General features: G+C 40.4%; 1 protein-coding gene across 1 annotated transcript; it reads left to right on the top strand.

Annotated features, from left to right (window-relative positions):
- The first annotated feature begins 12,262 nt into the window (after window positions 1-12,262).
- Window positions 12,263-15,027, top strand: MAP10 (microtubule associated protein 10). Its single transcript, XM_042908124.1, has one exon. The coding sequence runs from the start codon at window positions 12,267-12,269 to the stop codon at window positions 14,973-14,975; it is 2,709 nt and encodes a 902-aa protein (XP_042764058.1). The 5' UTR covers window positions 12,263-12,266; the 3' UTR covers window positions 14,976-15,027.
- The last annotated feature ends 12,009 nt before the right edge of the window (window positions 15,028-27,036 follow it).

The following is a 27,036-nucleotide window of genomic DNA, read 5'->3' as shown; positions in this document are numbered from 1 at the left end:
CTTCTTACAAGGGCACCAGTCCAGTTGGATTTTGGCCCTACTCTAATAACCTCACTTACCACTCCTTAATTACCTCCTTAAAAGCCCTATCTCCAAGCAGTCACACTGGGGGATAGGGCCACAACATGTGAATTCTGGGGGGAGGACACAATTCAGTCCGTAACTGAATACACTTTTCCATAGCGACTGCCCCATTTTACATTTCCACCCACTGGCACAAGGTCCGGTTTCTCCATGTCCTGGTCAACCCTGGTTATTTTCTCTTTCCTTGACAGCAGCTGTCCTAATGTGGGTAAGGAGTGACCCCACCCCTTTAGGGGGCCTGGGAAACCTGAGTGGAGTAGCCACCCTTACATATTGGATTCTCTTTATGGCAAGCAGCCCTGCCCCAATGTGCCAGCATTTGCAGGTGGGAAGTTAAGAAACAAAAGAGCAGAGCGACACTTCAAAGAGCAGAGAGGGAACGATTCAAGAGAATCCAAGCTAAATGAACGTGGAGTCTATTTTTAGCTGGGCTGGATTACGGTTGCATACATTAAGAATAATCGTTTAAAAGAAGGCATGGCTCACAATTACATGGTATCATTTACAACCTCAACTGTGGCCACAGTAGGGCTCCTGTTCCTCCTGCCGTGGGGTGGGCACCGAGCAGTGTTCGGAGGATGTGCACACTGGGTGCCTTGAACAGAGAGGATGTCTGCAGAGAAGCCCTGACTATCAGAAAATTGGCGTGCAGAAAAGAGCACTTAATCCTGTTTCCTTGAATCTAACTACCTAAGGCCTTGGATTTAGTCGACCGTAACTTCAAAGCCCAAGGCAAATTGAACGCAGTAGGGTCTCTTTGAAAAGACCGGCGTGTTCTATGAGGTGCTCCTTGGTTTCTGTAAAACACTGTTCGACACAGAGAAGAACGCAAGAAATTGGGAGGAATCAGAGCTTTCTTTGAAATATTTGCTTTGTGGATTTTTAACTCAGGATATTTCCCAAACTTTGTGCTGTACACAATCACCATATAAAGGATTATACTCTTCATTTATTAATACATCAAATAAATACAAATCCTGTATTTAGAAACAAGGTACCGGCGTTAAGAAATAACATTGTCAAGGAGCTTATAGAGAGCTAGGGGCGATGACTCACGTGGGAAAGAATAATACAAGACAGAACAACCATTTACAAGAGAGATTCAGTGCTGCGGGAGAAGAAAGTTCGCAGCCAGGACTTCCAGAAAGAATTTCAAAAAGGGCATGGTGTTTCAGTTGGACTTTAAAGAGACATCAAGTTTGAGCCCTGTGGAGAAGTAGAGGGAGATAATTCGAGGCAGAGGGAAAGCAAACCATAAATCTAGTGCTGAGAATAGGGATCTATGTGTATGAAAGATCCGCAAATGGTTCAGTTTGGACAGCAGAAAAAAAGGTGGGAAAGGTGGTTGGGGACGTGGTCTTAGAGGTTCCAGTATTGCTAAGGAGTAAATTGTTTCCTGCTATTAATTGTTATTTAAATGGGGAAATGTCACTGTGTACTTAACGTGTTGTGATACAGATGGAAACTACAGAAGCCGAATTTCCCCTTTTGAAATTTCAGTCTGAGACGTGATAAACACATGCATATTAAGGGAAAAATAAAATTTTAGATGTAAATTGTGCCTGTAACTGTAGACTAGCTGGTGGGAACTTACAGAAGTAAATCGAAAGATAATATATACAAGGAACACCTGGATGGCTTAGCCGGTAAGGCTCTGGCTCTTAGTTTTGGCTCAGGTCATGATCTCATGGTTGGTGAGTTTGAGTCCCTCAAGGGGCTCTGCACTGACCATGCGGAGCCTCCTTGGGATCTCTCTCTCTCTCTCTCTCTCTCAAAATAAATAAATAAACAAGAAAGAAAGAAAGAAAGAAAGAAAGAAAGAAAGAAAGAAAGAAAGAAAGAAAGAAAGAAAGAAAGAGAAAGAAAGAGGAAGAGGAAGGAAGGAAGGAAGGAAGGAAGGAATAAAGAAGAAAGAAAGAAAGGTAATTTATGCATACAAAAGGAGAGGTGGAAAGGGAGATTCTTGTAGTAATTATGCAGGCTCAGCTCTCCACCTCTTTAAGCAGCTGACCTTGATGAAACAGGCAAGGTCACAAGGAATTCCAAATATGCTTGGCCTTTAAGCTCTGTAAATAGGAGACATGCTATTTATATATAACCTACTTACAAATACCCTTTAAGTGGCTACTTGGGACAGCCATCAAAACTTAATTTTGGGTAGTCTAGAAGCTCACAACTCCAGCAAGGAGAGGAAGTTTTCCCTGGAAACATTATTCTACATCATGGTTAGTTTCCACAGTACTGATATTCCAGGAATATACGGTTCATAGTCTTTTGCAGCTGATCTGGTAAGAAACTTGTGAAACCAAACGCTCTAATATTTTTGTGTGTGTGTGAAAAGCAAGTATAGAAAATAGCATAACAAACTTGCATATACCTATCACACAGATTCAATAATTATCAAGATTTCAGCACATTTGCTTTACCTACTCATTTTTTTTTTTTAAACCCAGAGGCATTACAAACCCTTCTAAGCAATGTCACTGCGTTCCTACTGTTAGAGTAGGCAGTTAGTTAGGTTTCAACAGGATGGCTGGAGGCCAGCAAAGGGGGAGTCACAGCCAGCTATCTCTGACAGAAAGTCAGAGACCTGTCCCGGCCGCACTCCAAAAAACGAAGCCCCAAGAAACTGATCAAACCAGATGGGACCAAGACAAAGAAGGCCAGAGACCTGAGCAAGTAAGGGAGAAAAGGTGGGAAACCCTGCTCCTAAAGAAATCCCCTCCCAGAGTAAGAAATATTCTATCCTCTAGTTAACAACTGTCAATAGAAGATAGAGACCCAAAGCCTGAGGCACGCAGTGCCCCCTTGAGCTCGCCGGCTCTCACGTCTTGGGGTATAGTAAACTTTCCTACTTGTACCCCTCTACCATGTGCCTGGTCTTTCCTCGAATTCTTTCTTCAGATGAGACCAAGAGCTTCCAGTGACATCCCAGGGACAGTGACATCCCTGGGCAGACGCCGCAGGGTCCTGGAGGTTCACCTTGCAACACTACGATCTCATCTGGACTCTCTTACAGACACACACATTTTCTTAAATAATCTTCATGAGATGAGCACGCTTAACGTGAACAATACTTCTCTTCTATCATCTAATGCCAGCTTATCATCCCCCTGCACTTATTGTCTCCAACATGCCGTTGCTTTAGATAGTTTGTTTGAGGAAGAATCCCAAGAAGGCCCACACCAGACATTTGATGGTTAAATCTCATGACTCTTAATTGGCGCAGCCCCTTAACTCCCTCCCCCTTTCTCCGTGTCCTTGACTTATTTCAACTGGGTAGGTTTTCTCATGGAACATAACCACATTCTGCGTTTGCCTCTTACCTTCCTTGTGGTATTATTTCACTATTCCTCGGTACCCCAAAATACAGTTTTTGATTGGGTATTGTCCATTTTCTACGTATTAATACTCTCCTTGGCATAGAAAAGAAAGCTAAGGGAATTTACTGGGATAAGCATAAGTTGTGTTTTTTTTTTTAAGCAGGCAGAGCTGAATTTTCATTTTAATGCCAGCTTTGTCACTGAGTGGCTGTGTAAATTCATATTTGTATGCATTTTGTACCTTCTCCAAGTTGGTTTCACTATGAGCATGTCAATAATTTCATGGGGTTGCTCTAAGGATCACAGAAAGAGAACTTACAAAGGACCTAATCCAGTGGCAAGCAGAGATAAGAGACACTACAGAATTGGAACTATCTAGAGAGTTATTTTAGTGCACACCTAGCTCCAGGGTATGGTCAGCGTCTCCTGAAGGACTGGTCTGCTTGATGAAGTTCTAAGATTTGGTTTACTTCCCAGATTTCAGAAGATAGGTATCTGACTAATTATGAGCACAACAGCTGGCTATCTGTTTGGAAGGACCTAAATTACATGTAGTTGTTTAAAACAAATCCAATTTAAAACCTAACTCCATTAAATGGACCAGCTATTCGCATTCTGAAAGCCTGACCTGGTGGTCGAGGCCAAAAGGCCTGATAGTGTTTATCTGCATGAGAAAGAAAGGAGAATTCATGAATTAACTTCATCTGTCAGTCTTATGTAACGTTAAGCTTATTAATGAACCCATTGTGTTCAATGCCTTAAGACGCTGGATGATTTCCCTTGATTCTTGAAAAGATTTATCAGAGTGGGCTTTTCAGCCACTCTCTTCCCCTTTAGTAGTGCCTTTGCTTACTCTCCAACCACCACCCCCCCCCCGCCTCCCCCCGCCCCCCACCCGCCCCAGTCTTTTTCTTTGTCCTTCTTTAAGTGAAGGAATTTCTAACACCAAGTTCTGGCAGGTTTAAAATAGAAATCGAAAATGCGTTGCAGAGCCTTGGGACAAATTTACAGAATTTCTTTACTGTTTGCACTATTTACAAACAGCTATTTTGTGTCTATGATATGGGAAGTGGTCATCATGGTGCTGATCACAACTCAGTCCCTGGTTTAATGACAGCAGCATGAAAACACTACAATTCCCCATAACCAGAGACTTAGAGAAGGGAATGAAAAGACTAGAAACAAAGAAAAAGAGATCCACAGTCAACCCCTGCACACATCTGAGGATTAGAATCAAATCATCTTTAGCGCTAATAGAATATGTCAAGGCAAATGTTTTGAAAGTTCCATTTTTTTTTTTAACAGTTTACGTTGTGTGAAGTTTATGGTAACCTTCTAATTGAGGTCTTCTTGCCTCAGGAAGACATTATGTATGCAGAACCCTGAGATACGGAGCCTTTGGAAGCCAAAGGGGGGTAACCGAGGCCCAGACAGGGGCATCAGAAATTCCAATCTGTCTCTTAAGCAATATTTGGAGCTGAGGTTCCCAGACAAACATTTGCAAGGGGTTTTTCAATACAGTAAAGGGGAAAGGACTTTAATCTGACCTTTTTACATTTCTGTTCAGTGTGCAGGTTTTATTTCCTGTATTTTTCCCATTTTCCTTTTAGAATTCTCTCTTGTTTTAGCTCCTTACTTGTATTGTATCTTCTACCTTTTTGTTATATCCTTTTTTTAAGAGGCTCTATTTTTTAGAGCAGTGTTAGGTTCACAGCACAACTGAGCAGAAGGCATAGAGATTTCTTATATCCCTCCTGACCCCACATGTGTATAAGCTCCTCCATTATCAACATCCCCCCACCAGACTGGTCCATTTATTATAACTGGTGAACCGACATTGACACATCAGCATCACTCAAAGTCCGTAGCTGACATTAAGGTTCACTCCTGGTATGCACACTCTATAGGTTTGGACAAATGTACAATGGTAGGCATCCATCATTAGGGTATTATCCAGAGTATTCTCATTGTCCCAAAAATCCTCTGTACTCTGTCTGTTCATCCCTTTCTCTTCTCTAACCACCTTGGCAACCAATGATTTTTTTTTTTTTTTTTTTACTGTCTCCATAGTTTGGCTTTTTGCCGAATGTCATTGTGTTGGAATCAGACAGTGTACAGATTTTCTTACTGGCTTCTTTCACTTATTATTATGCATTTAAGCTTCCTCTGTGTCTTTTCATGGCTTAAAAGCTCATTTTTTTTTTAGCACTGAATAATGTTCTATTGTCTGGATGTGCCATAGTTAATTTTCCGTTCACCTATTGAAAGATATCTTCGTTGCCTGATTGTCATTTGGATAGTTATGATAAGTCTACAATAAGCATGTATGTACAGGTTTTTGTGTAGATGTAAGTTTCCAGTTCCTTTGGGTAAATACCAAGGAGCATGACTGCAAGGATCATATAGTAAGAGTACATTTAAACTTTTAAGATACTGACAAACTGTCTTCCAAAGTGACAGTGCCATTTTGCATCCCCGCCCGCAATGAATGAGAGTTCCTGTTGCTCCACATCTTCACCAGCATTTTGCGCTGTCAGTTTTCTGGATTTTGGTCATTCTGGTAGATGTGTGTGGTACCACTCTCTTGCTTTAATTTACATTTCCCTGTTGGTATACAATCGGGAGCATTCTTTTACATTTTTTTTTTAAATTTTGTTAACATTTATTCATTTTGGAGAGACAGAGAAAGACAGAGCATGAGTGGGGGAGGAGCAGAGAGAGAGGGAGACACAGAATCTGAGCTGTCAGCACAGAGCCCGATGTGGGGCATGAACTCACAGACCGAGAGACCATGACCTGAGCCAAAGTTGGAAGCCTAACTGACTGAGCCACCCAGCTGCCCCAACATGCTTATTTGTTTTTTAATGTTTATTTACTTATTTATTTATTTTGAGAGAGAGATAGAGAATGAGCAGGGGAGGGGCAGAGAGAGAGAGGGAGAGAGAGAATCCCAAGCAGGCTCACAACTGTCAGCACGGAGCCTGATATGGGGCTCCAACCCACAAACCATAAGATCATGACCTGAGCCAAAACGAAGAGTCAGAGGCTTAACCGACTAAGTCACCCGCTCCCCTCCCACATGCTTATTTTCCATTCATGTATCTTCTTTAGTGATGTGTCTGTTCAGGTTTTTGGCCCATTTTTTAGTCGGGTTTTTTTTTTTCTTATTGTGGCATTTTCAGAGTCCTTTACATATTTTGATGAACATTTATTTATCAAATGCATCTTTTGAAAATATTTTCTCCCAGGATTTGCCTTTTCTTTTCATTCTCTTAACAGTGTCTTTCACAGAGCAAACATTTTTAATTTTAACACAATCTTGCTTATCATTTTTTTTCTTTCATGGATCATGCCTTTGGTGTTGTATCTAAACAGTGATTGTACGCCCAAGGTCAGCTAGACTTTCTCCTACGTTGTCTTGGAGGACTTTCATAGTTCCGTGGTTTGCATTTAATGCTGTGACCCATTTTGAATTAACTTTTGTGAAAGTTGTGATTTTTTTCAATGTGGATGTCCAACTGTTCCAGCACCATTTGTTGAAAACACTGCCTTTGCATTTTTGCATTACCTTTGATCCTTTGTCAAAAAAATCAGTTGATGATATTTACAAGGGTCTATTTCTGGGCTTTTTATTCCATCCCATTGATCTATTTGTCTATTCTTTCACCAATACCACACTGTCTTAATTACCATAGCCGAAGATGAGTAGTGTCAGTTCTGCAACTTCATTCATCAGTACTGTGTTGGCTATTCTGGGTCTCTTGCCTCTCCGAATGAACTTTATTGTTTTTTCCTCTATTTGTTTGTGTTTTTGTTTTTTCCATATAAACTTCAGAATCAGTTTAGAATCAGTTCATATCTGCAAAATAACTTGATGCTTGGGATTTTGATTGGCTTTGCACTGATTCCATAATTAAGTTGGGAAAAACTGACATCTTGACCATATTCAGTCTTTCTATCCATAAAAACAGACTATTTCTCTATTCGGTTTTTCTTAGAATTTGACAGTTTTCTAGTTTTCCTCATTATAGGCCTGTAACAGAACCCAAGTCCATCTGCCCAACGTGCAGCAAACACAATCACTGGGTTTGCAGCAAGGAGAGTTTATCAGAAAGGCAGCCAAACAAGGAGATGGGAAGGCAGGTGTCAAACTCACCTCCAAGAAGGGAGAGAGAACAAATTTCTTATAATCATAGAGGTTGAGACTACATACATATTGATGAAAAGGGTGGGAAAACATACAATTCTTCATGAGGAAAGATGGAGCATGTAAATTGAGCAAACATATATGTAACATACACCCCACCTTCAGTTTGGGGTGGAGGCTTCACATCAGAAGGAGGCAAACTTCATCCCCTGATGTCAGGAGGATATCTTAGGACAAGGAGAAGGGACATGTTTTGAGAGCTGGTATAAACTGGATGGGGTCTTGGGCTCATTAGCTTGGGTAAGGAATGCAGGGTATTGCTTGTTCATAGGCTGGAACCATATCAATTGACCTTGAATCCAGGCTTCTGCAGAGACAGGTAGTGGATTTGTTAGTGGGGCCTGAAACGATACAATAGCTGATTAGGGAGAAACAGTTCTTTGAAAAACAAGCTTTAAATTTTCTACTAGTTGCAACCTCATTAACCCTATGGGGCACACATAGTTTCAGATCATGGACATATTTTGTTAGATTTATGCCTACGTATTTCATTTTGGGGAGGTGCTAATGTAAATGACATTATGCTTTTAATTTCCAATTCTACTTGTTCATTGCTGGCATATAGGAAAGCTGTTGACTTTGGTATATTAACCTGATATCCTGCAACATTGCTATTATCACTTATTATTTCCAAGAGTTTGTCAGTTCTTTTGGATTTTCTGCATCGATGATCACAGCACCTGCAAACAAAGACAATTTTATTTCTTCCTTCCCAATCTTTTATTTCCTTTCCTTTCCTTTTCTTATTGTCTTATTGCTAGGACTTCTAGTTCAGGGTTGAAAAGCAGTGGTAAAAAGGGACATCCTTGCCTTGTTCCTGACTTAGTGGAAAAGCTTCTATTTTCTCACCATTAAGCTTCGTGCTAGCTGTAAGCTTTTTGTAGGTTGCATTCTTTTACACGGGGGAAAGGAAGCACTGTGTAAAGTTCTTCTTAAAAAAAGGATATTAGATTTACTTTTCCCCTACTTAGCTCCATGCTGGCCCTTTCTTTACTTAACTTTAGTTCCTCCTCCTGGCAGGCATCTTCAGCCCCCATGTCAATTATAGGCGGTTATATCTGATTTTAGAGCTAATCCTGACTAAGCCAGGAAGTCTACAGGGAGCAGAATGCCTTTCCTAATGGGGCTTGGAATTAGTACTTGGTGCTTCTAGAGTAATTCTTGGCATTTTCATGGTCCCTGAGTTACAGATTCCTCCTAATCGGTATTTGGTCCATAAAACTTGAGGTCTACCTCACTTCCCTCAGTAGCACCTTAGCTACTCTCCATTTTCTGAAGGTAAGTAAACTAGGTTGGAGCAACGACATCTATGTGGTTTTTACCTGCCTCCATGCTCCTCCAGGAGCTGATCTTTTCCCACATGTTCGCATTTCCACTCCAAAGTAGACCAGCCACCCAGGATATGATGCTGCTCTCCTACTTAATCCCACAACTGCCATTTTGTTACAACTCGTGCTAAACCATCCCACCTGCTGGACCCATTCCTTTGGGTCCACAGCCCTTACCATGGTAACGTACTGTCTGCCTTTTAAAAGCCAGACCCACAGCTCAATCAGTTTCACTAATCCAGTTGCCCTTTCCTCTCAAAATTACTGAGGTCCCATCATGCCCTACCTTAGTTAATGGTTCTGACTTTGTCTCTTTTCACCCTGAAGTTATTCCCCCGGAAATGGTTGTCAGCATCATATCTGATCATATGTGATTCTAATTCATTATCAATCAAGCCAAAATTATTACAATATGCACAGTCCTGAGATAACCCGCATAAAAGAGAAAAGTCTCGTTGCCATATTTCTTTATGCCTTATACGAAGAAATTAGGTAACCATCTCCATCGTCATGTCTCATAAACCTGTATTTCCAGTCCAGATCTCTCTTTTAATTTACACCTTTAACCTGGACGCGTGACAAATATGTCAAACTCAACATATCAGACGCTGAAGCTCATAGTTTTCTCTTCAGGCCTCTCTCACCTCCTTGTTTAACAGCAATTACAACAATGCCCTGCTTCTCTGTATCTGTCCCACCTACCTAATTGCCTAAAGTAGAAACCTGGACTTCACCTTCCATTCCCTCACACCTCACATACAATCAATCAACCAGTCCCATTAAATCTCTCTCCTAAGTGTTTCTCGAGTCTGTTTCTTTCTCTCTACGCCATTGCCAACATCCTAATCCAGGCCACCCCCCACAAAAAAACTTCAAACTCCTTAACATTGCACAGCAGATTTATATCTTAAGGTATTACTGTGCATGAATCCATAGTTTCTTGCCTCGTCCTGCCTTTTCCTATGACAAGAACCGTTGGCTACCACATGAAAGGCAGAGTACAGAGCATATAAACTTTTACAGATCACAAACAATAGGCCCATGTCCGATAAATTACTTATTACTACCTTAGCGCTTTAAAAAACTCAACTAAAAAGTCTGCAAATGGCAAATAATAAGTAAAAAGATATTTATCTTAGCAAGTATTTGCTATGTGCCAGGCCATATAAATATACTATACTACTTAGCATAGTATACTATAGTACTATAATACTAATATCACATATATTCATATTGTAATCGTTTTCTAAGGTAGATACTGTAACTACCCGATTTTTGGGGTGAGGAAGATGATAAATTGTTGAGAAGCTAATATATGGCCACAGAGCCAGGATTTGAGGCAGGTTGTTTGCCTACAGAATCCGGGCTCTCGGCCATTCCACTGTGCTATTTCTCCATGAATGGTCTATGAATGTGGAAGCTTTTTAATTTTCATACCAGAAGTTTCACTTGTTAAGTTTACCCCTATTTACAATTATAAAATATTATTCATGTATTGCAATACCAATAATATAAGGTATCTGGGCAAAGAACATATTCTCCCTGTAGAAACTTCACATATTATTAGAGCGACATCCTTCTAGAAGAAGGACATTGGTTTCCCTGTCTGTATGCGGGAGATATGCAAGTGCTGATATGCCACACTATTAACCGTATCTAGAAGACTTGTTGCAGGATGCACATATGGACTCAATACCTCCTTGCTTTCCACTTGTGAATATGTTGCTTTTTATGGCTTTGTGTCATCCATCCATTAAGCATGTCACTGGATAAATGTTTCCTCTGTAAGTAGATAGTAAGATTCTCAAGGCCAAGAGTAGTGTATTCTACTTACATACTGCAATGGAGCCTTCCTCAGTCTTCCCACTAAAGCATCAAGTCCTTCCAATTCTGAATTTCCCTTGAGCTTCACAATGTTCTTCTGAGCTTTGATGTAATGTAACTATAAATTATAAAGCTGTCTAAAATTAAACATGATGTCTGGCAGGAACCGCAAATTCTACAATCCTCCAAACCCAAAGTAACTTTTAAAAATATATATATCAATTCAGGGCGCCTGGGTGGCTCAGTCGGTTGAGCGTCCGACTTCAGATCAGGATGTGATCTCATGTGGTTCATGAGTTCGAACCTGGGTCGGGCTCTCTGCTGTCAGCACAGAGCCCAGCTTTGCTTTGGATCCTCCATCCCCCTCCCCTGCTTGTGAGCACCCTCTCTCTCGCTCTCTCAAAAATAAATAAACATTAAATATACATATATGTATATATATATCAAATCTATGCCTCATTTTTTTCTCCTTCAGTAGCAAAAAAAAAAAAAAAAAAAAAAAAAAAAAAATTCACCCATAACTTCTCTCCCTTAGTCACCAAATTCTGCTATCACAAATGACTTGTCTGTCACCTCTTTCTCCTCTAAACTGACCCTGACCAATTTCAGGCCATCATTCTCCCTCATCTGAACCAGTGAGAAAGCCTCCCAATAGACTGCTGTGAATTCAATTTATTAGTAGAATCCATCCTTTGTATTTGTACTGATATATTTCTAAACACTGCTATGATCACACTTACTCGTCCAAAACAACTTGTACAGACTACAGTTCAAATTCCTTACTCTGTCATTCAAGGCTCCCTGTGTTATCAGCCTTGGTTCCAATCTGGCTGGCTAATTTACTGAGGTTAGAAGTACCTCTCCTTGAAAACCTGGGGTAGTTATAAGATCTTTCCCCTTCCCCCAACTGTGTGTGTGTGTGTGTGTTTTTAAATGGAATCATTAACATCAATTTCACACATGGTGATTGCTCAAATGGAAATGTGATCACAGCTCCTTTGTGTTTCAGTGCTACCATAATTCACCCAAACAGAGGCTCCCAGGCCGCTTCAGAGCTGTGTCATCATCTTTGGGGTGGATCAGCAGCCAGAGAAGGCCGACCTTGGAAAGTACACTGGTTTTCATTAGCCCTGGGGTCTGGAAAGGGAGTCCTGACTTACTTTCAATTTTCCTCATATAGACTTGACCCCGCTTCAAAATTGCATGAGATCTGCAGGGATAAAAACGTGACCAAAACAACAACAAAAAATAAGTCTGGTGTTTTGCTGTTGTTGTTGTTGTTGTTTTTGCCATCATGTGATCATGCCTCGGGATTACAAGAAATTGTGTAAACACAAGCCAGGAAAGGAAAATACATTGAGCGGCGAAAATTCCCACAGCAGCTGTAGCCTTAGGCCAGCCGGGGCGCCCCCTTAAGTCTCGCGAGAGAGCAGAGACAGGCGCTGTGGTCTCCCGGTCTCTCGCGAGACCCAAGCTTCAGCGTCTCCAGGGGCAACAGCAATGGCGGTCCCCTCGTCCGAGCGGCTTTTCTCGCTGGAGCTGCTCGTAGATTGGGTGCGTCTTGAAGCCGGGCTGCTGCCGCCGCCGCCGCGGCCCGTGGTCGAGGTGGAGGAGGAGCAAGAGGAAGACGAGGAGGAGGCGTCGCCACCACGGCCGTCGCGCGACCTGTGCCCCGCAGTGGCCTTCCGCCTGCTGGACTTCCCCACCCTGCTGGTTTACCCTCCTGACGGCCCCGGCGCCCCAGCCCCGGAACCCCGGCCTGGCCTGGTCAGCTTCGGTCGCGGCAAGTCCTGTCTCTTCCGCCTGCACCCCGTTACCCTGCACCGCCTGCTCCTTCGGACACCGCTTTACACCTTGCTGCTGCAGCTGCCCCCTGGGCGCCCGACTCCTGCCCCGCGACTCCTGGGTGCCTGTAGCATCTCGCTGGCCGCCGCCGCCCACAAGGTCCTGGGGCAGGCCGCCTCCGGCTGCTCCCAGGGTCATCGAGGAAGTTTCCCTCTGCATAACCAAGTCGGGGAGCGGATTGGGGACATTGCCCTGGGCTACCGCTTCACTGACTTGGGAAGCAGCTTGTTGGGCCATCTTGAGCGGCCAGTCGCTACCGCAGGAGGTGGGGTGGAGCTTGTAGAGGTCAGTTCCCAGACCCCACAGGAACCACAGCAGCCAGACTCAGAGCCAAGACCACGAGATGCTGATAAGTCCCTTGTGAGTTTAAAAATCCCGAAGGCACAGAAGGATTTGAAGGAAATAGCTTTCCATAGTAAGACCAACTGTAGTAACACGGTTTCTGTGGAGCATGGCAAAACCAGCTCTGTTTGTTCAAATTCTAGTGGGGTGAGAAGCGTTAGCCCCCCATGTCAGGGAGTCACAGAGTTGGACATTGAAGCCAACATATTTTGCCCTCCTCCTCTGTATTACACTCATTTGACCCAAGAAAAGATGCCTCCTGTACAGGGTACAATCACCATTAAACCTCAAATAAATGCCCCTGAGGAATTGGATGGTATTTCTCTGGGGGGAAATCACGTAACTGTCCCAGCACATACTGATTCTCTGAAACATGCTGATTCTGGGACACATGAGAGTCCTCCGAAGCCCATAAATCCTCTGCATGTTCAGGAGAAAGGAGCAAGTGATCAAACTGCGTATCACGGGCAAACTGAACAAAGTAGAATTAACACAATAAGGCAGCTGCCTTTGTTAAACGCTTTGTTGGTTGAGTTGTCCTTGTTATATAACCAACCTGTGGCAAGCCCCCCTCAAATACATCCTCACTTAGCCTGGTTATATAGAACTGAGGGTAAGAAGTCACCAGAGTCTTCTGCCAAATGCACATGTAAATCTGAATCTAAGAAGGGTAAGCTTTCTGTGGGGGAAAATGACAAGTCAGTGAATCTTCAGTATAAAAAGAACCAAGGTGAAAATCTCAAAAAAGAGAAATATTTTGAAAAGAACAGTGGAAACCCCCCCAAAAGAGTTCCAAGGGGGAGGCTGCTTTATGGTTTAACAAATACACTTAAACTACGTTTAAAGCAAACAAACCCTGATATGTTGTTAGTGCATGAAAAAAGAGAACAGTATAGAAAAATGCAAGCACAGATGTTGGGTGCAAAACTCAGATTTCCATCATCCAAAGTTAAAGTATTCAGCTTTGCGGAACAACCTCAGAAGCCACATCAACTGCCTAAAGATAGGTGTTCGAAATCAGATGCATCTTTTGCTGAGAACAGTGATACCTCAAAGCAAATCAGTGGTGGTTTTGATGATCCTCACACAGGTAAAGAAACTAAGCTGAAATGTGCAACTGAAAAAACAGAGTGTGGTGAACATAGAACAAATAATGGTTTATTGGAAGAAATTATACGTCCTTCAGATTCCATTGTCCCAGAAAGGTTTCCTCATGCAAGTATTTTGGAAGGAGAAATGGAAAGGAAAATCCAAAGTCCATGTCTTTCCCAACAGGTTGCAGTTGTTGACAGAATTGTAGTAGATAAAGAAATAGACGATAAGCATGTCAAAGTCAGCAATGATGACATTCTTACTGATGATATGAGTGAAAAACCAAGTGGGAGTAGTTGCTCTGAAAGCATCTCAGAACTAAAGTATTCAGATGACTTCACCAGTCCTTGCTTTTCCGAAGATTTCTATACCACCGAGGATACTAGCAGAATTTTACAAGCTTGTGGTAGCCATTTAGCAGCAGAAAATCCAAAACATAATCAATACACAGGTAAGTCTAGTGAAACAAGACTGTCCATAAGAAAAAACAGCAGCGAAAAGAGTTCTATTCTTAGCCCACCTTTTTCAGCTGGCTCACCAGTACGCTCACATAAAGGATCTCATATTCCAAGGATTCCAGATAAAAGTTTGGAGGAAGATTCTAGTATCTCTACCAGTGATTTGTCTGTATCACATTGGACTGAGGAAAAAGGAAACCAGGTAGATCGAAACAGTGTGCATAATTCTAAAGTTACTAAACTTAAAACAAAAATCGGTTGCAAGTCTTCAGAAAAAAGCCAGTCACCTCGGACATCTCAAGTGAGTTCTTATCTGCCATCTAATTTATCAGAACTAGAACTTAATGTCCTGGATAGCAGCACACCAGATCACTTTGAAGAAGATGATGACGTTGGTTCACTAAATATTTCCAAGCAATGCAAAGATATTTGCGAATTAGTGATAAATAAACTTCCAGGATATACAATGTGAAAATATGTGCTTTTAAAAGACATTTCATTTTTTAGAACCTATGTGTACTGTTAGTGAAACAATTTTTAATAATTCTGTACATTATTTTAGTACATAATTTGTGTGAATAATTCTTTTTAAGAATTATAAATGTTATTTTGATGTCTAGATGGTTTCTATTTAACCATATTAATCATGAAATCACCTTACAACCTAGGTAAGATTTAAGTTGTTTAATCTTGTAAGAATAAAAGTATCTTTCTAAACTGTCTCTCAAAAGTATTCATCTGAAGGTATCAGTCATCCTAAAGCCAACTTCAGGTACACCATTAAAAAAAAGACTAGTTAAAAAGGATATAATTTTAATAGGAATAAGTTTTAATGAGAATAAGTCATGTAACAAATATAGAAGAACTTACTGTGTGAGATGAGGAAAAGTACAAAAATATTTAAGATATACCCCTGCAGGTAGAGTGTACTGTTTTATGTAGATATGAATTCTTTAGGGAAATCTTGGATACATACACATCCCATATCCCCAGTAGGTGAAGTCCTTTTTATATACTGTCATAGTGCTTGCTTGCTTATTTATTTATTTACTTATTTACTTATTTATTTATACATTTATTTATTTTTGATAGAGACAGAGCACAAGTGGGGGAGGGGCAGAGAGAGAAGGAGACACAGAATCCGAAGCAGTCTCCAGGCTCTAGCTGTCAGCACAGAGCCCGACGCAGGGCTCAAAATCACAGACCGCGAGATCATGACCTGAGCGGAAGTTGGATGCTTAACCGACTGAGCCACCCAGGTGCCCCTCTTTTATTTATTTTTTTTAACACATTTTGTGTGATTACTTGATCGATGTTTGTCTTCTGTTAGGCTTAAGTTTAGTGATGGAAGAGGTCATATATGTCTTGCCCACTGGTATAGTATGTATGGTCTTAGTATCCAGCACAGTCTGGCTTGTGGTTGGGGTGTGATAAAAGCATGTGTTGAACAAATTAATGAAAGCCATGCATTTCAAAGAATATATTGGGAGAGGATCAAATTAAGCAGTCAAAACGAGCAGAAATCCTAAGAATAAGCTGCAGAAAATCCTTATTGGAAACACGGTTATTGACTATGTTTTTGTTTGCTGTGTATAAGCAACCTGCAGGTGTTTTCTGAAGTATTTGGAGAAGGAAGCTCAGAAAGGTGTCTTCCACGTTCTTATTTGGAAATTCAGTTTATCGTTGTCATTTCAGGTTGTTCCAAAGTTATTTTTAAAGTATAAAAGGTTGTTTTTATGAAGTCTAGTGATTGTTTCTTCTGTTGGTTTTATACTTAGACCTTATTCTGTGTTCAAGTATTTATTTATATATTTTTCTATCTGTGTTATATTTTACCTTCCACATTTTTTAACATATCTGATATTTTTGGATGTATGAAGCAAAGCCCTAATTTTGCTTCCTTTATAAGTAATTAAATAATTATGTAAGCATTATCTTTTGAATGATCATAATAGATAGAATTTTAAAAGACAGAGATTGAGGATGTTATATTTTGAGAAGCAATATGAATAAAAGAAATATGGGAATGAGTATAATGTATTCATGGGACTGTGAGAATATCTTGATTAGAAGGGTAGATTCATGGGGCACCTGGGTGGCTCAGTCAGTTGAACGTCCAACTCTGGATGGTGGCCCAGGTCATGATTTTTTACAGTTGGTGAGATTGAGCCATGCATCAGGCTCTGTGCTGACTGCATGAGCCTGCTTGGATTCTCTCTCCCTCCCTTTTCTGCCCCTCCCCCATGCGTGTGTGTGTCCGCGTGCGCGCATGCACATTCTCTCTCAAAATAGATGAACTTTAAAAAAAAAAAAGGTAGATTCATGCTACAGAGTGGTAGAAAGGAACTTTGTTGAGTAAGAAAAGTCCCAGATTCTAGGGAGCTTCAGATGCCATGGGTATAATACAGTCCTAAGCAATAGAAACAATAGAGTATTTTAATTTATAAATGAGCATCAATAAGTAGTCCTGACATTTTGAATATTATAAATTATGGAAATAATTCCTTGGAGGTACAGAATTTTTAACAGTAAAAGTTTTCAAATATGAAATGGCTTATGGCTATGATCGTAATTTTTCAGGTAATATAAAGCATCCAGTATATCAAAATAATGCAGGGTACTGTAGCTAGATATCAATGTGGTGTGTAAATTGTTAGCATTTTTTCATGACAATGGAAGAGACAAAAATATAAGCAACAATGCCAGAATCATTAGAGAAATGATTCCTTAAAAACTGACTGGTTTATTTGATTACTAGTAAGTCATTGCCTATGATGAGAATAGATGAGGAAAATGATTAGTTCAACATGTGTCTGAAGTACAACAAAGGCTAAAGAATTAATGTACTTTAAATTACAAAACTGAGTAGCTGGATAAGATTCTCTTTGAGTTACTCCATATTTATTTCTCAACTTGTGGTGTTTTTATAACTTCTAGTAAAAAAAAATACTTGTTTTCATGCATTTAGTGCTTCCTGTTTGCAACTTATTTTCAGGTTCTACTTCATGTTTTAGTTCTACAACCTATAAACTTATATTTTTAAGGGTATCATAATAGATACTACGCCTGAAGCATTCTTTATCCCTAAATTACTTAAATCATTGAAACATGAAATAGTATTTCAGGCTCATAAATAAGGGAGACGTGTCATTTAATTGTTTGTAAAACTAAGCTACTGCAATCCAGCTTTTCTGAATAAACTGCTGGGAGCATAGCCAAATGGGAGAGGATCTAAGAAGCAGTGAGCCATTGAAATGTTAGGACCTATCTCGGTGTAGTATTAATACATTAATACTCGTGGCTTAGCAGGCAGCTGTCAGGGACAAGTCCTTTGAACTGTTACCATAGCAGATTCAAAGAGCCTTGTGCAGATGCATACAATATGTTGGTTTTTCCTCCAGTCACATGCATACTGTTGATATCTTCAGATACAAAGAACGATGACACTGAACTTTCTGTCATGGACTTCTGGCTTTCTGTTGAGAGCCACCCCATCACATCCCAATTATTTTTTATTTTTCTGTCTGTAAAAGCAGGACATTTGCTATGGAATTGTATTTGGGAACCAGACTTTTATTCGCTGTGAACATATCGTTAAAGATCATAAGTTAAACAAATGTTTAATTACCACACTGTTGTTGGCAAGGCAAAGAAATTTCATAACAAAGAAAGCAACATAGAAATAAGATAAGCAGTACTTAACATCTGTCTAGATATAAAGTATCCTTGGGCCTAGAGCTATAGCCATCCTTTGGGCTACTTATGTTTTAATTGGATTAAGATATCTGGAGTTGTACGGGATAATGATTTATGATCCAATGGATCCTTCTTATTTTTAACCTAAAACAATGCAAAGAAAATGTACTTGGTCAAGGATCAAGGCATTTTTACTATTTCTCTCCAGAGATTAACCTGTCATGCCAGGAAATAACATTTCCGGATGAGCATCATTAGGTTGGAATGCCAAGCCGTAGTAATATAATTATTTCCTTATTTTTCAAATACTTCTTCTGTGTTACAATAATAATACATATAATTCTAGAAAAATTAGAAAATTCAGGTAAGGGTCTTTGCTGCAAAATTGTATATTCAGGGAAAGTTACGGGCCTTTTCTTCCAAAATCCCAGTGAAATCACAGATGTAAAAATAAGAATGATCTCATAGTACTATGCCCAGAAGAAAAAGGTAGTGGACAAGACAGTTTGAGGATTTTCTGGAAGATACAGAGCAGGTGGGCTTAGGCTGATGAAAATGGATTGGAAACCTACTGTTCAGCCTAGTCCAATGAGGGAGCTGCCGGAGAAATGAGAAGGCAGTGTGTTTTCTAAAGAGCCTCAAATATACTGAAAGCTCAGTCAGAGGGGCTTAGGAATAGAAACAGGTTATGGGGCAACTTGGGGGCAGAAACAGAACTCTGAGTATAATGTGAGAAGCTGGAGCTGAGCTAAAGGTTATCTACTAGAAAAGCTGCAAAGAGAAAAACTAGTATTTTTGCTTTTGACGCCAAAATATTTTTAAAATGTCTTTCAGTTTTACTGGGGAGATCACAAACCCTGGTGGCAAATTAAAGTGATAGAATCCTGGCCTTTGGAGACAGATGAATGGTACTTTGCATTCTCGGTCATATTAATGTTTGGAGATTATTTCTTCGTTATAGGGTTGGTTTGAAGATTGAATCAGATCCGTCTAGCGTATTCGACAGTGAATGTTCATGAGTGTTGGAGGGGAGTAAATTTAGAATTATAGAGAATGTACCATGGTATCTGTATTTCTGCCTTAGGAGGCTATAGATTTTTTATTTTTATTTTTTATAATGTTTATTTTGAGAAAGAGAGCGAGCGAGCAAGTGGGGGAGGGGCAGAGAGAGGGAGACAGAATCCCACTTAGGCCCCACGCTGTCAGTGCAGAGCCCCAAGACAGAGCTCGAACTCACAAACCGCGAGATCATGACCTGAGCTGAAACCACGAGTCAGAGGCTTAACCAGCTGAGCCACCCAGGCGCCCCTAGATTTTTAATTAAAATCTCAGGAAATCAACACTTCCCTCCAAAAGGTTTAAACGCATTTTCCATGGCATAGCAAGACAAAGAAGCCCATGGAGACAAAGCAGCACGAAGACTTCTCAGAATATTAAGCAGCGGGGCCTTGTGCCGAGGACTGGGGGGCGGGTGGTAGGAGAAGGGGATGCGAAACTTCCCATTCATTAAGAAAGGGAACTCCGCGCCAGGGCATAAGAAGGAAAAAGTTTTTGAAAATAGTAAGAAAACAAACCTAGGTGGCCCTGACTACAGGAGTTTGCTTTAAACAAAATCTTAAAAAAATTCTTTTTTACATTTTTCTGTCTGGATATCTCCAGTCTTTCCACAGTAGGTGCCCTTTTAAATGCCCTGGCAATGGGGATGGAGTGAGTGGGGAAGGAGCTGTCAATTGTTTGTCAAAAAGGAGCCAGAAGCTTTGAGAACGAGTTGGGAAGAGATGAGACTTAGCTTTAGGACCACATATTGTAGCTGAACAGGAGAACCCTTGGCAACAGGAATCCAAAGGTTTAGGTTTTAATAAAGAATATTTGTTTTGTTCAGAAATAGGCCAGGACAGGAGATTAGACAAGCTTCTGAGTAATAGTAGGACAAGTTAACACCTGAGGTTGTATATTGGAAAGAAAGAACGTGGAATGGCACAGGCCTCTGAGTCAGTAGATGAGTTAGTTACTGTAGGATCAGAAACCTATACTTGTAAGCTTGACCACATAGAATATTATACGTTTTGTTCTTTTATTTTTTGTTTTCTTCTTAGTTCTAACATAGTTCTTTTTGAAGGAGCTTTTAGTTGAGCTGTAAGAACACTAGGAAATGGATTGGGTTGGGGCTCATAATTGAGCTGAAATCCTAATGGACAAGCAGTATACCCCCAGGGTCTACATATTGAAAGACAGAAGACATAGGGGCCCTTAGACAGCTCCTCCTTTCTACCCACAGTTTTCTCCTTTAGCTATCTATTCTCTCCCAGAAACCTTGGAGAGTTTTTCTTTTTGTTTTATTAAGGGCAACTGTTCAATTTCAGACCTTACACCCAGCAACTGCCTGGAGGAGTAGTGTGTTTCATAACTTGTGATTTTGGTGTCAATCCTGCAGAGTGAATTGGGACTGAATTCTGGACTCAGGATGACATAAAAAATAATGGATTGCTTTAGGTATGGAGGAACGTATTGTCAGAAGATTTGGTCTGAAAATGATTGCTTGCGTCTCCATAATTCTTGAGAATATTTCCAAGATCTTTGGGACAGCATTTGTTAACGTGAGGAAAAAGAGGTTTCTAATCTTCTGAAAAGAAGGTCTGAAGTATGAACATTGGCTTCCTGTTAGCAAAGTACTCCGTATCTCGGCATTCTCTGTATTTTCTGTATTTCAGGTATGCAAGAGGGCAGAACTTCTATTTTCAGATGGAATGTCCTTCCGTTCTACTGCTCCTTTTCTGAAATATACGATTTCTTGGTACTCTCTTCCTCTTTCTCTGATCACAGCAGGAGTTCATACTGTAAATCTCTAAGAACCAGTGTTAGAAGTAGAATTTTACTAAAACGATGGTCTAGCTTTTCACTGGAACTTAGGTTTGGTTTAAAAAAATTTTTTTTTTGTTATGTGGCCTCCATTGTCATTAATTTAAGAGTAATACTTCCTGACGCTGAACAGCACTTTAAGCTGATGAAGCGCTTCCAGGATCTCACGTCATCTTCAGAAGAACCTTATGAGCTAAGCATTAATATAGATGAGGAAGCTCAGGTTGTTTTCCATATTCATAGCCTTTCTCATTTCCATAGAAAAACTGGAAAGCTCTTGGTATAAATATTAGGCAATTGATGTTTTCATTACTTATGTCATTTCCAGAGTCGGAGTGGATAGCAATAGTCTATAAATAGGTAAAATTTTAATTTTGAACTTTATAAAACTGTGCTGTACTTCAGCCCTATTATTTTATCTTCTAACTCAGTTGTTCTTACTAAACCAGATGTATGCTTTCCTGCATCAACAAGGAGGTAGGTACCCATCCGTATGCTGAGAATACGATTACACTCCCAAGGAACCCAGGTGTGGTATTAAAAAAGCAGCTGAAATTGTTAGACGATCATTGTCAGAAAAGAAAACTTCACAGGAATTTGGAACTGGAAGAGATTTTACAAATCACTTAATTTAGCTCCTTCATATTACAAATAAAGAACATGACCCCCCAAAATGGAGTTTTCTGGTCTCTCACCCATTACTACAAGATTATTTCCGTTAGAAAATGACACTTCATGTGTCAAAATGTGTGTCTGGCAGACATTCTATAACATTTATATTGAAAATACTAACCAAAAAATTAACTCATTCGGAGATGTGGGGATTCATCTTCTGTGCCACAGGAAAGGCATGTATGTTTAGGACTAGAGGCAGACAGACCTGTTAGAGCCCTGGCTCTTCGGCTCACCTTCTATTACTTTAGGCACTCCAGGACTCCATTTTCACATTGATAAAGTGGAGAAATCAATAGTTTTTATCTCATAAGATTATAAGGATTAAATGAGGAAATATTTCAGGTAAGTGATTAGCATATTCCTTGATACTTATGAAGATATATTGGCAATCATTATTTCTCAAAATCTGACAATATGCGGGCTTTTTCCAGACTGGTCAGCTTATTGGTAACACCAAGCTTTATATGTCTCCTCAAACCAAAATTGCCTCATCCATGCTCTGAAGCACCCACGTTCCACCTGCTTACTTTTCCATGCTCTTGAACATACAGCTTCAGTTTGCAGCTTGATACCAGGAAAAGTGCGTCTCCTTGAAGAACATTTTTTAATCGCCCCAAATTTTGCCTTTTACATTAGCTCCCTGAAAGCCCAGATATGAGTTGAATCTTTTTTTTTAGTAACTACTTGTTACCAGCTACTGATATAGTTATCTCTTATTTATTTATTTATTTTGGCATATTTCTAGTCTCTTTCTCTCTCTTCCTCCTTTCCTTTCCCCCCTTTTCCCCACCCTCTCCTTCTCCCTCTCCATCTCTCCCTTTACGTTTATGTCTGTTTTATACAAAATTTTACAGAAGTACAATATTCATACATGTAAGTGCACAAATGGGAGAGTATGTCTCTGTGAATTTCCCAAAGTAACATTTTCATGTAACAGCATCCAGGTCAAGAAATAAAACGTTACCACAACCCTGTCAACCTCACTGGACCCCCCTTCCAGCTCTTATCTCCCCTCACCCAGTCATCACCAAGGGGAATGCTATCCTAAACTCCAACACCTAGATTAGTTCCACAGGGCCATATACCATGTGTCTGGTTTCCTTCGCTCAACCTTCTGTTTGTAATTCACCCACATCATGGCATAGAGTTGTAGTTTACGTCTCATTGTTTTATGGTTTTTCATCGTGCAAATACATCCCAATTTATTTATACATGCCACTATTGATTTACCTTTGGGTTCTATCTAGTATTTTGGTATTAGGAATCATGCTGTTAGCATAGGTGTTTATTTTCAACTACACATACACATTTCTATTGGTAATAATGGAATTGTGGGACATACGGTAGCCCCACGTTGAACTTTAGTAGGTTCTTCCAAACAGTTTAACAGAGCGGTTGTACCAATAGCTTTGTTGTTGTTGTAAACTGTCGCAGTTTACTTTTTGGAAATAGAAAGGATTCAGATACCACTCATCATGGTGAAAGTACAGCAGTAGTGACATCATCCGTTATGACTTTCTTAAGAATGTTCACTAGCTTGTATTAGTACAGGCTAGGTCTAGGTCGGAGGTACATTCAAGCAGAGGATATCTGAGGGTGAGACACAATAATATCAGTAATCCTGACTCATGGGCACCACTGCTTTTACCAGAAACTGGATGACTGGCACATGAGTCTTTCGAACTAACAGAAGATCACGAACCCACTGGCCTCCTGAATGTAACTGCTAACCTGCATGTCAATTCAATGCTATACTTCCCTCTCCTTGATGTACTTGGCCATTGAAACCCCACTCTCTTTTCCATGCCCCATTATCGGGCTCTTAAACGAGAGGTGAGGAACCCAATTAAGTTATAGAAAAGAAGGGTGAACCATGACAGCAGTAATGGCAGCACGAGGTATGGCTCAATGGAAGTAGTCGAGGTCAGAAGAGCTATCCTGTGAAACTGTACAGCCTTAAGCAACTTGTGTAACACAATTACCTTTTACTCAAGGCCCCACACCTCAGAAGGACCCTGCACTTGCTTCAAGGTTCTGTTCCCACTGTCTTTAAACTCTAAATCATTTTATCTTTGAATTTGTGTTTTGTAAACACACAAATTCAAGTCTCATGGGAGACTGGAGCATGTGCTTGAGTAGAACATGTGTGCAACACAGACATATTTATCATTCTCTGCTGCCCTGTTTCATACAGTGTTCATGATATCCATGAACACAGAATTCGAATGGACTCAGAGTGCTGAGAGTTCAATGAAACTCAAAGCAGCACCAGGTCCGTGTGTTGCATCTATACTGCGTAGGTAGAGGTGCTGATAGTCCCAAGAGGTCAGGTCTTCTGTTCAAACAAGAACTTGCTTCAAACACAGAAAGAAGGTGGTGGTGTTCTAAGAAGTATGAGTGACCGACGGAGCCCATCATATCCTTTCTTACTCATGTTACTTGCCCGTTCTAGCCAACCAATTATATTGAAGGTCAGGACATAGAGAAAGACAAAGCACCCCCAAGTTCCTTATCTTTTAGTTATTCCTTATTCATCAGGAAGCCAGCGGCAGAGGGTGTTGGTGGAATATGCATGTATCAAGAAGTGAGCAGAACAGTTGAGTTAGTATGGTTTGGGGCAGCATTTCCATTGTCCATGTACACAGAAACTTATAAAATACCAGTTGTGTAATTCTGATGATTCCACATACAAGTAAATGTTCTAGTAGTACTTAAAACTGGCATTGCATAATATAAAGACGAACGGTGAAATTTATGTTAATCATTTAAATTAATTTTTCTTGGAAAGACATTTAATGGTGTGATAGGCAGAATTCTAAGATGACCCCCAGTGACCTATGCCCTTGTATAATCCCCCCCTGCCGCCTTGTGTGTACATAGGGCCTGTACTTTGCTTTTAACAGAATACGGTGGAGGCAAAAGCGTTTGATAGATGTAAGTAAAGCCCCTAATTAGTTTTAAGTTAATAAAAGGGAGACCATCCTAGGTGAGTCACACCTAATCAGGTGAACCCTTTAAAAGAGAGTTTAGAGGTGAGAAGCTCTGTGTCCTGCTGGCCTGGAAGAAACAAGTGCCATGAATTCTCTACCTGAAGAGACTTGTGTTCTTCTCTTGAAAGAGAACATCAGATGAGATCCCAGCCCCACCCAGCGCTGAGATTAAAGCCTATGAGACCCTGGACAGAGGACTCAGCTAAACATTCCTGGAGTCCTAACCCACAAATACTATGGGATAATATTGTAAATTGTTAAGTTTGTGGTAATTAGTTATGCAGCAATAGAAAATTAATACAAATCACCTGTAAAAAAAAAAAAAACATGACAAATTGGAGAGAAACCCTGGAAGAAAGGAAAAAGCTCTATCCTTTAGTCACTTTATTCCTGTATTTTGAACAATGAGTCCTGCATTTTTTACTTTTCACTGAGCCCCCCCAAATTCTATAGCTGGCCCTGGCTGTTACTCCAAGCTGGTAGAAAGCGATCCAATTCCTGATAGGCTTTCCGCTGCATTATCCAAGTGCACGTAGTATTTGGCACAACCTTTTTGGACATGATTCGTGTGTACCATACTTGAGAATACCGTGTTGAAGGCTACACATTTCCTCTGTAGAATCTGAACATTATCTTTTAAATTTTAATTTTACAGTCTGAACTAAAATACCTACATTTCACACTAATGACAAATTTGGCTTCTAGAACTTTTCTACGGATTTACTCCTAGCAACTCCTTAGAGGTAGAATCAATGTAATTCTGCATACAGTATTTTCAGTGCCTAACATAAAATTACTGAACAATACATAGCCATTTGTGAGTGGCTTCTATTCTTATCAGTTATAATGATTTCCACAGATTTTTTTTAAAAGTCTGAAGTCTCTCCACAATGCTGCTTTAGTACCAACTGCAGCCATTTACAGGACTATTTCCTCAAAATGGTTTGTTTTGATGCTCTAGTCGTTCTGTACAGAGCGAGGATCACAAGGACAGGGTCTTAGTTTCTCATTTACTTTGGGGTCTTCAGGGTCCTTTCCTGTTAGAGAACAGTCCCAATGTTCTCACTAGAACGATAGTGAAGGACACTACCCTATCCTAAAGCATCAGCATTCCTAATAATTTCAAACATCTAAAGAGAAGGAGTCATGAGCTTGAGGCTCTTCTTCTCTGAAGCCTACTTGACCCCAGGACAAATTTACTTGCCTTCTCAGTCTCCATCAAATCACAAGAAGCATCTGATCCTTCAGGTCAGGTTTTTTTGTTTTTTGTTTTTTGTTTGCTTTTAAGACCAATTGGTGTATATTCTACCTACATTTACAAAACTAAGAGGGATCTTTGTGATGTTGTGACAAGAGTCTAAGAACTTCCCTAAAGAGTTCTCTGTGTCCCGTTATGGAAAAATGGTTGGCAGCACTGGATAAATACAACTAACCTTAGCTGCCCCGGGCATCTTCTCCATATGTATGTGTTGAGACTGTCTTATTCAGTCTTGTTTTTCTTCCTTGTCCCTAGCAAAGAGCCTACTATAGTGCCCTTCATACAGCATATGCTGAATGGATGTTGCAGAATTGAATAGAAACAATAATTAAATCTAGCAGCTATTCATAACTTAAAAATTAGGGTGGTCTGTACTTTGCCTGCCTTACTTCTTATCTATGAGCTACTCTGCAATCCGGAGATTTGCGGGGGGGGGGGGGGGGGGGAGGGCTGGGGGACTGGGAATGATGACTCATCAAACTCACCCAAGACTAAAACTGTTTCGTTGATTCTTTCAACCGATTCTTGAGGCTGATAATCTTGAGGTGCACCTGGGTGAAGAATAGAGACGAGCACAGACCAGGAAGATACCTCTTCCCATTCTCGATGTCAGCCCCTTCTCCGAGTTCACGCTAGAGATCCGTTATGCAAGCCAACTCCCCAGAAGCCTGGGTGCACTTTTGCAGCGGATGTTTTTCTGGCTGACAGCTCTTTCAGCATATGGCACCTCCTAAGAAGCACCAGAAGATTGAAATATTCTGATCTCCGTGCTTCGACTGCATTTCTTGAAATAGCTTGGTTATAAAACTCACAACAAATAAAACTTCCTTTAACACTCTCAGGGTGTTAGGAAGAGCTAGACTGTGGTGTGTATTTAGACCACTTTGTACCTGAATTTAAATTTTTAACATTCCCTTTATAGGCAACCGGTTCCATTGTGTGCATTTTAAAGAACAGGAGTGTAAATGAACGTGTTTGATCTCAAATCTGCAGACCCATCACTTGTTTTTATCATGTAATATTTTAAACATTCAGAAGAATAAATAATACAACGA

The sequence above is a fragment of the Panthera leo genome, chromosome D2 (genome assembly GCF_018350215.1).
Source record: "Panthera leo isolate Ple1 chromosome D2, P.leo_Ple1_pat1.1, whole genome shotgun sequence".
NCBI lineage: Eukaryota > Metazoa > Chordata > Mammalia > Carnivora > Felidae > Panthera > Panthera leo.
The sequence above is the reverse complement of the archived record's forward strand: the minus strand, read 5'-3'. Positions and strand labels throughout refer to the sequence as shown.

What these genes read in the sequence shown, in the direction of transcription:
- MAP10 (XM_042908124.1), top strand. Translation starts at nt 12,267, where the DNA reads ATGGCGGTCCCCTCGTCCGAGCGGCTTTTCTCGCTGGAGCTGCTCGTA.